Here is a 12,094-nt window from a genome sequence, read left to right as displayed (position 1 = left end):
GGAGGGAACGATGAGTCACTTGGAAACGATAAATTATACATGCTGCTACACCAGCCTGTGAAAATGTGCCTGCACGGTTACAGGCTGTCAGTTTGTGCAGTAATGAATCATCTGCAATAAACCAGCTTCAAGTCTTTGTGAACACACTGTTTCTGAATGACAAAGAAATACAACTTGAGTGCTGAGTGCGGTACCTCTTGATATTCTTTGTACTGCATGGCCACCAGGTCTCGAACAACAGCAATGTGTGTGAACATCCACTGGAACGTCTCCTGTTAAACACAAATAGACACCGTTGTGAGATAGCTGACAAACATACCTTAAATATTGTATGGCTGCACAATTATGGCAATAAGTGCAATACTCAAATCGCAGGAAGCACAATATCTGCTCAAATCAAATGTTGATTTAAGTATTGTGAAGATGCAGAGATATTCATGACATCAAATAATTTACAACAGACTAAAGAAAAGAAAAAAACGTGTTTGGTACGGATCCTCATAAAATACCACATTATATGGAAATCCCTGAAACCCCCACTCACCCCTACTTGGTTTAAAGGGGCCATAGTGGGCTCCTTTTCACCTTCATATCAGTCGGCCGTTTATATAAGAAATGGCAGTGCTTGATATTTTATCGAAATAACCTCCAAATACTCCCCCATGAATAGCAGAGGAATATTGTTTATATCATTTTTGGATTTTCTGTTATGCACTCTTTCTTAATGTTATTTATTTTCACTTGGAATGGATTAGTACTAAAAGAAAAAAGAAAGGGAAGGAAGATCACCGTCTTAATTGTAACATTTTACTTGACCTTCAATTAAAAAAACAAAAATGAATCCCACACCCCGATAACAATGATAACTACCTCCTGTAATGTAATTGCAATATCAGTCAAAAATAATTGTGGTTTTGTTTCCCCAGATAGTGCAGCCTTAATGAGTACACTTGCTGCGTCAGCTGTTTGTGTGTGTACCTGTGCAGACAGGCTGTTTTTGTTCAGGCTGTTCTCCCTCTTGTTGCGCCGGACGCCCGTCAGCTTGGAGAGGCCGAAGTTGCTGCTGACTCGGGACAGTTTGGACTGGGTCACCGGCGCCGCTGCCTCCCCGCGACTGATGCACTTCTTCTCATGGACTGAGAGACACAAAAGAACAAAGCGGCTCCATGAGCGTTTTCCCACTAAGCCATTTGAACGACATGAGTTCAAGGTAAGATGCTGACAAAATACATTTCTATTATTTTGAATGTTTTATCTTAACATTACAACTGTGGTAAAACTGCCAAACGAAGCAAATGTTATTCTGAAACCTGGGTACAAAGATGAAACAATAGATCTCATAGATTTGAGTCTTTAGCAGAAAACTATCAAAATGAGTTAGATCTACCAAAACTAAATTGTAAAAAGAAAACCTTTCATGACTAATGGCTGCATTAAAACACAAAGAAAGAGCTGCAAGATTTTCTTTAAGATGTTAAAGGAAAGTGTTAACCATTACTGTAGCTATGTAACCTTTAAATGGACAATCACGTATAGATATTATGTACAATCAATAGGTTGCTATTTGTTACATTACACCCACATTATTATAATGCGTATTACACATTAATACACCCCTTTTAAAGCCCTATGGCACCTGTATTAAACCTGTATTACACCCATGTTATCACATGGAAGCAGCCAGTAAAAGCACTATCCCAATGGATACGGAAACCATGTAAGGGTTAAATATTCAGTTATGTGTTGCTAGTTGCATTTTACACAGACAATTTGAAGGCACCCATACCAGTCTCTTAAAAATAAAATAATTTGTGACGGTGGCTAAATGTTTGTCTCAAATGTGAACGTTGTTTGAATAAACTGTTTTTTTCCCTTTCTTTGGCTGCTGCCACTTTCATATTTACTGTTTTTAATATACAGCTTGTTTCCAAGACGGATTTCTCCAATACATTTTCTTAATGACTTCATCTTGTGCATATTCTTTATGAGTCTTTTAAGTTTTCTTACACTTTCTTTTCTTATTGTCCATTTTAAATATCTAGCTAACACTGACAATGATTCTGTCAAGTAACATTAAGTGTGTAAGAAATGAAACTCACACAGACATGGATCAGAGATGCTGAGCTAGTGCACAGCCAGTTAGTGTGTGTGTGTGTGTGTGTGTGTGTGTGTGTGTGTGTGTGTGTGTGTGTGTGTGTGTGTGTGTGTGTGTGTGTGTGTGTGTGTGTGTGTGTGTGTGTGTGTGTGTGTGTGTGTGTGTGTGTGTGTGTGCGCGCGCGCGTGCCTCACCCAGGTGGTTCTGCCAGCTCTTCAGGGCCGGCTCCTCCAGGGCGGGCCTGGCCGTGGCGATGTCCACGTGTCCTCTGTCGTTGCAGGGAAGAGACACTTTGAATATGTCCTCAAGCATCTGCCTCTTGCTGTGCATCAGCTCCGTCCACACCCTGTTCACCGCCTTCAGCAGCAGCTGCCGCCCTGCGGAGGGAGCACAACATTTACTATTATTCCTACAATACTTTCATTTGGAATTTTTTGCAACACAAAAAAGCACACGTTACACACATATGTTATACATGTATCATGACGCCCTTACTAATATATATTGCTTTGAATAAGGTTTTAAAAACCCCACAACTATAACAATGTGCTGAATTTGAGTCTGAATTTGTCTCATTAACTGGAATTAAGCCTGTCGACATGAGAAGCTGGAAATAATCCTAAAGTAACGTTTGAGAAAATAAATTATACAGATAGACCTAAGACTAACAAATCTAAGAGAAAATGTTTTTAAAAAGAATTGTACGCAATAAGAATTTGGAATATGTGTTTGAAAAACAAATTTCTATTTTTAACAAATGTATAAAGTTTGGCTTTCTCACCAGGAGATAATCATTTATCTCTTAAATGGTGTCTGTACCCTGTAGGATACAGTCATTTGGCCATGTGTAAAATGGGTGTAATAGTAGTGTAGTTGCAGTGTAATATTGGTTTTACATGGGTGTAATATGGGTCTAATAACAGTATCATACAAATAACAGTGTAACATGTGTGTAACTTGGGTGTAAAAAAGGTGTATCAATGTGTAATATGGGTGTAATGTAGAAAACAGATATTTAAATCTGAATGCACATTTAAGGGTTAATCACATCAATTTTATTTAGCGAAATGTTTGGTAAAGGCAAAATATGAATGAGAAATGTTTATCGCCAAATAAGTCCCGGTTAACCAACACTATTCTACAACACACACACACACACACACACACACACACACACACACACACACACACACACACACACACACACACACACACACACACACACACACACACACACACACACACACACACACACACACACACACACACACACACACACACACACACACACACACACACACACACACACACACACACACACACACACACACACACACACACACACACACACACACACACACACACACACACACACACACACACACACTGTCTCACCCTCGCTGACGTCCTGGCTGTGCGTAGTGTCCGTCTCGTTCTCCGTGGGCATCATGACGTGCCAGGTTGTCATCCTGGCCTCCGCCTCCAGACCGAAGCCCTCCACGCTGCTGCAGAGACAAACAGAGACTTGCTGCTAAACTGCCACATAGACAAGTAGATTGTTTGGCTTCTCCGCAGACTGCTGTCTGTAGTCGTACAGTGTCAGTGTATGTGTTACAGCATACACTGGGGGGGGGCTATACTTTGCAATGTAGCCTTTGCAGACCATTTACATGCACATTCTCTTCACCCACAGCACTGCTCCCTGACACCTTCAGAAGTTCTCTGACGACTCGGCCATCGTCTGCCTCATCTCTAATGAGGACGACAGGGAGTACAGGGAACTGACGCAGGACTTCACCATCTAATGCCAGAGGAGCCACCTCCAGCTCAACGCAGGGAAGACCAAGGAGCTGGTGGTGGACTTAAGACGGCACCAACAGTCTCCCCCGAGACCAGTGGAAATCCAGGGAGCGGACATCAAGATTGTGAAATCCTACAAATACCTTTGTGTTCATCTGAACAATAAACTGGACTGTTTGGATAACCGCACTGCTCCCTTTCTCTCTACGAGGAACAGACTGCATCTGCTGAGGAGACTGAGGTCTTTTGGGGCGCATGGGGGCCTCCTGCAGACCTTCTTTGACTCTGTTGTGGCATCAGCCATCTTTTAAGGCGTGGCCTGCTGGGGCGGCAGCATCTCGGCTGCTGACAGGAAGAGACTGAACAGACTGTTACGGAAGGCCAGCTCTGTCCTGGGGAGTCCTCTGGACACTGTGGAGGAGGTGGGAGACAGGAGTCCTCTGGACACTGTGGAGGAGGTGGGAGACAGGAGTCCTCTGGACACTGTGGATGAGGTGGGAGACAGGAGTCCTCTGGACACTGTGGAGGAGGTGGGAGACAGGAGTCCTCTGGACACTGTGGAGGAGGTGGGAGACAGGAGTCCTCTGGACACTGTGGAGGAGGTGGGAGACAGGAGTCCTCTGGACACTGTGGAGGAGGTGGGAGACAGGAGTCCTCTGGACACTGTGGAGGAGGTGGGAGACAGGAGTCCTCTGGACACTGTGGAGGAGGTGGGAGACAGGAGAATGGCAGACAAGCTGTCCTCCCCTCTAGACAATGTGTCCCACCCCCTCCAGGACACCCTGTCCGCACATTGCAGCTCCTTCAGGTTGCTGCACCCGTGGTGTCTCAGGGAGAGATACCGCAGGACTGTACAACCACCATGTCCCCTGGTAACCCCCACACACGTCACAATAGAGACGATGACACCCCTGCTGTGAAATCACATCAATATTCAATGATGTAAAAACACAAACAAATACAGACTACGACACCACTGTTGTGCGATAACACTCGAGTGCAATATGTAACTTGGAAATGTAGTACGAATGTTACTTTAGCAGACGGTACATTCGGCTGCCGGTTCGTGTGGTCAGACTGAGCGGGGAAGTTCATCCCGACACAGTTTACGAGCACCAATAATCCAGTCGGAGTCAGAAAACACTATCACACAAGAGAAAGACTCTTCTCGCCCCGGGGCCTCACCTTCCGCTGTGCAGGCAGATGAAGCAGTGAGCCAGGCAGGCCACAAAGTCCTGGTCGTGGTTGCCCGGCCCCAGCACCAGGTTGCGGTTGACGGTCAGGACCCTCAGGGCGTCCAGCAGGGCCACCTGCTGAGCCACCGTCTTGTGGGGTCGACAAAGCTGGTACAGCACCGTCCGGTTCAGACAGTGGTAGATGGTGTCCAGGGACAGACCCTGGGACCGCCGCTTGGACTGTAGGAGGAAGGAAACAAACAGGTGGAGGAGGTCAGAGCCATAATGTCAAAATGAGAGATGTTGAGTAGTGCGGCTGGTACGCTGCTGTGCTCTGCATGTGGATGAAGCTGCTGTGGAGATCTTTCAGCATGGGAAAGAAGATTTGTTTGAGCAACCAGGGCTGCACTGGGTTAGGTCCTCAGAGGGTTGTGAATGTAGCTTTGTTGTTTCTGTGTCTGAGTAGAGAACTGCTTAAAGGATACATATTTGTAAAACAGGCTTCCTTCCATCAAGATTTGATGTTTAGGAAACTAAAAAGTCACAGAGTTTGGTCTTGTGAGATGTTGGAAGTTGCACAGGGTAGTGCAGTAGCTACGTGAGTTTTTATCGATATTATATCTACCGAGTCGTTTGCCAGCAAAAACATGAGAAATAGATGCAAAGGCACGATAAAAATAAGTCATTTTAAAACCTTACTTAGTTCAGCAAGCACCCGTTGTGTTGGGTGTACTTACGTGTGTCATGTGTCCACTGATTTAAATGAAATGTAAATAAGTTGTAATTCCTTCTGCATGACTCGGCATGAAGTGCTTCTTAATCCCTAATCACTCCAGGACGTTTCCAAGCCACAAGGCCGCATTACGGTTGGACACTTGATTTCAGAGCATCATCTCCTCATCTTCTCACTTGCACAGTAGCCTGTTCAGAAGCATGAAAAGGAGGATCCAGGTCCAAACACTCTAATGGAGGGTGTGGTAGAGAAGCTCCTTCTGGAGGGGCCTTTACGATTATAGCCTTTAAATGAACAAAAACCTATAGACAGATATCTTTTATCCTAAACTTAAAGGTGGGGTAGGTAAGTTTCAGAAACCGGCTCGAGATACACTTTTTGTTATATTCCATGGAATGCTCTTAACATCCCGATAGCAATGAATATCTTAAGTGCTTTGACAAAAAATCCATAAAAAATATGTCACCTGTAGAAGCCGTGATACTGTAAAAAGTACAACCAATCCGTTTAGCCGATGGCCTACCTGCCTGTCAGCCTTCCATCGGGGCACAAACTTATCTCGTGCCCTCATTGGTCATGTGCGCGTTCGTGTGTGTTGGAGGAGGGGCTCTATAAGGAAGTGGCAGATTTTCTCCGGTTGTGTATTTTCAAATTCTAGCGATCTCGAGCCGGTTTCTCAAACTTACCTGCCCCACCTTTAACCTTAAATATAGTCAATATTTGGAAAATTCACATGCGTCTCACTCAATCACACATACACACAGAGACACGCTAACAAGGATGCAGCAGACTCCAGCTGATGCATCTGATTTTCAGGCTGAGATGAGAACGTGAGGGCTGCAGTCAGATGGCTGCTCATCTCATTCATGCCGAGTGTGTGCACGGGTTACATTCAGTGGAGGCACACTCACAGACAGACTGTTTCATTTCCCTGAAAGACTCTGCCTGTGTGTCGGAGTGAGACGTGTGGTTGTTATGATTTGACTCACAGCCAACACCAACACCAGCTCTATGGGAAATGCAGTCTGGCCTCCTGTGCCTGCAGCAACACTGCAGGCACAGGAGGGGAAACTGTCATAGAGACATCAATACAATATACCCTTGCTAGGTTTACAGACATCAAATATACCCTGCTTATTGTTTCTTTGCTAGGTTCAGACAAATGGTTTGTACTTTTTGGTAACATAATGTCGAATAAATTCACACCCGTTTAATTTTATTGAGACTAACTTTATACTCTTCTGACCTTAAATATATTCTTATGACCGTAAGTCCAAAAATATCCTTGATTTATACTGTGCGACATATTTGTTTTGTTTGTACTGTTCTTTTTAACCTGAATGTTTTGTATATTTTCCTTTGGTCAACAACAAAAAGAACCTCGTTGCTGCAAACACACACACATTCTGGATGTTGAAGATGTGTTGGTTGGTACCTGTCCGATGAGCTGCACGATGAAGTCCACCACCAGCTTGGAGTCCTTGTTGAACATGCCCTGCCACAGCTTGTCCACCACGCGCTGGGTGAAGTAGAACACGTTGTTGACCAGAATCTGATAGCTGCCCCCGCTGCTGAGGGGCAGAGAGGCATCTTCACCTGAGAGGAGGAGGAGCAGCAAGAGAGGCGATCAGCTGCCACTTTCTGTGACTCCTGGGCAACTATTCGAAGAATTCTTCATCTTACTGTAGAATCACATACTGGAGAAATGAAAAGGGTTTAAAGGGGCCCTATTCTGCTGGCTCGACTGTGACATGCTATCATCCTTTTAAAGGGGCCCTATTATACTGGTTTTCATCAATTTATTATAGGTCTCGGATATATACAAAACATGCCTCTGAAGTGTTTAGCTCCAAACACCAAACAGATCATTGCAGCATTACCCATAATCCCCTCTGTTTCAGCCCTGTTTCCAAAGTGCTGATTCTCTGTTACTTTAGATGGAAATAAGGAGCCCCTCCCCACGCCCCTCTGAGAGATGTTTGGTTACAAAGAACACAATGGTGCTCTAGGAGGAGATTCAGGTGATAAGGGGGGGGGGGGGGGGGGGGTTACCTTGGTTGGTGATTGGCTAATGGTTACACAAGCCAAAAAAATCGTTATGACATCATAAAGTGGTCAAAATCTGATCGGCTCATTTTCAGACATGTTTTTATAGAAATGGATCAGGACAAAAAGAGAGAGAATCTTTGTTCCTGAAACGTTCAGAGTCTCTTTCCACAGAGGGGACACATGTTGATGTAGGAGAGACATGAAGAAGAGGGGACACGTGTTGATGTAGAAGAGACATGAAGAAGAGGGGACACGTGTTGATGTAGAAGAGACATGAAGAAGAGGGGACACATGTTGATGTAGAAGAGACATGGAGAAGAGGGGACACGTGTTGATGTAGAAGAGACATGAAGAAGAGGGGACACGTGTTGATGTAGAAGAGACATGAAGAAGAGGGGACACATGTTTGATGTAGAAGAGACATGGAGAAGAGGGGACACGTGTTGATGTAGAAGAGACATGAAGAAGAGGGGACACATGTTGATGTAGAAGAGACATGAAGAAGAGGGGACACGTGTTGATGTAGAAGAGACATGAAGAAGAGGGGACACGTGTTGATGTAGAAGAGACATGAAGAAGAGGGGACACATGTTGATGTAGAAGAGACATGAAGAAGAGGGGACACGTGTTGATGTAGAAGAGACATGAAGAAGAGGGGACACGTGTTTGATGTAGAAGAGACATGAAGAAGAGGGGACACGTGTTGATGTAGAAGAGACATGAAGAAGAGGGGACACATGTTGATGTAGAAGAGACATGAAGAAGAGGGGACACATGTTGATGTAGAAGAGACATGGAGAAGAGGGGACACGTGTTGATGTAGAAGAGACATGAAGAAGAGGGGACACGTGTTGATGTAGAAGAGACATGAAGAAGAGGGGACACGTGTTGATGTAGAAGAGACATGAAGAAGAGGGGACACGTGTTGATGTAGAAGAGACATGAAGAAGAGGGGACACGTGTTGATGTAGAAGAGACATGAAGAAGAGGGGACACGTGCTGATGTAGAAGAGACATGAAGAAGAGGGGACACGTGTTGATGTAGAAGAGACATGAAGAAGAGGGGACACATGTTGATGTAGAAGAGACATGAAGAAGAGGGGACACGTGTTGATGTAGAAGAGACATGAAGAAGAGGGGACACGTGTTGATGTAGAAGAGACATGAAGAAGTGGATTGTGCATAATAGGCAAGGCAAGTTTATTTATATAGCACTTTTCAACACGAGGCAGTTCAAAGTGCTTTACTAAAATGAAAGACATTAAGAAAATGGCATTTAAAAACAGTCATTAAAAAGCAAAGATAATAAAATAAACATTAAAAGAAAAAACACATGAATAAAGTTACAGTGCAGTTTAAGATGTGAATAGTTCAATTAAAAGTACAATAGGTGACCTTAATTATTTTCCTCATGTGCTGCAGGACCTCTTTTCACCCTCTGTCTGAAACCAGAGCCAATGAGGTCAGAGGTGATGCATATTAAAGGTTACAAATAAAATATATATAAATGTTTTGTATAATGTTGGTGTAGTGTACTTTGCTGTAATAGACTGCAGGCTATATATAACTCAAGAAGCCGTTGAGAAAACTGAAGAGGCTTGCATTCAAACCTTGGTAATTGAGTATTGTATTTGTCACCGTGGTTTGTTCACGTTTATAAAGCCTGCATGAAGCAACATAGGAACGCACAGTGTGAAGTATCTAGATGTGCATAATGAGTATTTTACTTTTGTTACTTTAGTTTAAGTATATAATATTTTGATGCGAAGACCTTTGGACTGTCACTTGTAACAGAGTATTCCTACTCTCTTGTATTTTTACTTAAGTACAAGAAGAAAGAGTGGTGAGGAAAAGAAAAAGGGCCTTACCTAGCAGCACATCAGCAGCCAGAAGATGCTCCATGACGCCGTCCAGGATGTTGGACTGAAACTCTTTCTGCTGGGTTCTGGTGGAGCGCTCTGGGGAGGCCTGGCAGCACAAAACACACATTTGCAACCATTAATAAACTAAGAATTATGATGGGAAGGAAATGTTTGTTGAATTTAAGTTATGGACGGTGCGGCCTCACCTCAAGCAGCAGGTCGATGATGGGCGTCTGCTTGCTGGCTGGGGTCATGCAGAGGTTGTCCATGATCAGGACCCTCATGAAGTCAAAGACGTACTTTTTGGCAGGGTGGTTGGTGAGAGACGTCTTGGAGCCCACGTTACAGTATTCAGACTGGCTGCGGTTCATACCGGAGTCCCCGGCAAAGGCCTTGAACTCCTCTGCGGGAGACCCCGCCTCGTCGTCCAAATCAGTGACCTGGAACAGAAGGCGGGTGAAGAGCATTTATCAAGATTTTATTTTAAAAACAGGACCACGCACGATACACATGACACTTTATTACAGCTTGTTAAAGATTGGGGTGATTTTTAACATTTATTTATAACTTGCTGTCCTGCTAAACAAAACTGATCATAAACGTGTGTCTACGTTTGATTTTCTGGCATATTCGAAATTCCAATAGAAAACTCCCATTCTTTTTTTAATTGAATTTAAAAAAGGGAGACTTGTGAGGCTTACTTCCACCACTCTATGGCTTCTGAAAACAATTGTAGAGCCTTACCATCTCGGAGTAGGGTCTGATGTTGAAGGGGAAGACAGTCGCTGCCAGGGCACAGAGGAACTCAGCACTGTGCCACATGGACGCCAGGTCGGTCAAGTTGTGGTAAAGATACCTAAAGAACTGCATGAGGGTGACCGGGTACTCCCGCAGCCAGGAGCCTTCCTCCTCTGACTGCCACGGCTGGAAAGAGACGCAAAGGAAAACAAACTGTTTATTCAAGCTTCATATCTAGAAGCAATGAAAGTGCTGGTTTTTCAATCTTGGACTGGTTTGGAGGATTTAAGTGAACTTGTTCAGTAGCAGCCTGTGGCTCTAATTTCCCAGGAGGTCGAGTGTAGCTTCTCAGCAGAGAGCACTGCGAGAGCCACTGAAAAGCTCCCAGGTGTGTGTCGAGTCATTTTCGCTGGATTACTGGAGCTTAAAATCATGCTTTTAAAGAATCCAGGCGGGGACTGTTGGGAAATCACCACTTAAAAGTGACTAATAGACTGACATGTTATCTGCTTTGCCGAGGAGTGTTGGATTTAATTACCAAAAAGACGTGTACATATGTCTCTTAAATATGTCATTGGAATAATAATCCTGAAATGAAATATAATTTCCTGCACTTTCGTTCAACTGTTAGCACCATCTTAACGAGAGTGAGATGTATAATTAAATACAATTAAATAGAAAGTAAAAAATAAACATAAATTGTATGCATATAATTGACTAACCCTAACCCAACAATAGAAAGATACATCTATACAATACATTATATAAATTATACAGAATAAGTAGGAATGCACTGTATTAGACCAACTTTCTAGGAAAACAGGAAAATAGATGTGAACATAGGACAGTATTTACATACATTATGCAAGTGTGTAATGTATTGTTTTTGATTGCAATGTATATGTTATTAGGATAATTATAGTTATTTTTGAAAATGGCAATAACATGGATATTAAAATGGTGGGGGAAACTTCTGAAGCAATTGGAGTCAGAACTCAGAGAGACACGAGGAGAGCTGGAGCTTTGATGGCAAACACTGACGGTTTATTTGGAGCTTGGGCCGGAGGATTCACAAGACATGTCACGGGCCACGGTCTGACCACACGGTTGAGATGCCACAATCTATTCTCAAGAACTCTTCTGTAGTTCCAGGTTTTAACTAGTTTGGAGTGTAATAATCAACATTCTTTATCAGCGAGACAAACAAATATGGACCCTGAATCTAACTGCTGTCGTCCATAGAAAATAATGTGCGCCAGGGAACCTACGTTCCTAAAAAGAAGGGCTTCTAGATGTCATGGCGGCTTGTGCTCGGTCATAGACTGGCAACAACAATGCGCCCAAGCTGCCCCTCCTTAAGAGAGATAGCAGCAATACCCAAGGCCATAGACCTGTGCCGTGGGAAAGGAGACAGTGAGAAGAGAAAATGATGAACTGTGTCAAAGGTTGAATACCTAAGCAAATTATTCCCCAACAAAATGACTTCCAGTATGACACTCTTTTCACTGAATTGTCGTCTTCAAAAGGGTACTCACAACAACTCCGCAACAACTTCATCTTCACCTGTTGCACTTGTCATTTCAACGTTAAAAACAATAAAACGGCATGAATTGCTTTGTCGCAGTCATCTAGATCCTCTGTC

The 12,094-nt window shown here is 43.6% G+C and overlaps 1 protein-coding gene across 1 annotated transcript in view; it reads right to left on the bottom strand.

Annotated features, from left to right (window-relative positions):
* wdfy3 (WD repeat and FYVE domain containing 3) overlaps positions 1 to 12,094 on the bottom strand; it is a 118,565-nt gene that overhangs the window by 28,814 nt on the left and 77,657 nt on the right. The window contains exons 35-43 of the mRNA XM_071204336.1: positions 10,459 to 10,638; positions 9,921 to 10,154; positions 9,721 to 9,820; positions 7,239 to 7,399; positions 5,081 to 5,310; positions 3,491 to 3,600; positions 2,290 to 2,472; positions 979 to 1,136; positions 195 to 272 (exon numbers count right to left, since the gene is read on the bottom strand). Of these exons, the coding sequence (XP_071060437.1) occupies positions 195 to 272; positions 979 to 1,136; positions 2,290 to 2,472; positions 3,491 to 3,600; positions 5,081 to 5,310; positions 7,239 to 7,399; positions 9,721 to 9,820; positions 9,921 to 10,154; positions 10,459 to 10,638 (1,434 nt within the window). The remainder of the gene's footprint in view (positions 1 to 194; positions 273 to 978; positions 1,137 to 2,289; positions 2,473 to 3,490; positions 3,601 to 5,080; positions 5,311 to 7,238; positions 7,400 to 9,720; positions 9,821 to 9,920; positions 10,155 to 10,458; positions 10,639 to 12,094) is intronic.

The sequence above is a fragment of the Pseudochaenichthys georgianus genome, chromosome 9, assembly GCF_902827115.2.
Source record: "Pseudochaenichthys georgianus chromosome 9, fPseGeo1.2, whole genome shotgun sequence".
Taxonomy (NCBI): domain Eukaryota; kingdom Metazoa; phylum Chordata; class Actinopteri; order Perciformes; family Channichthyidae; genus Pseudochaenichthys; species Pseudochaenichthys georgianus.
The sequence above is the reverse complement of the archived record's forward strand: the minus strand, read 5'-3'. Positions and strand labels throughout refer to the sequence as shown.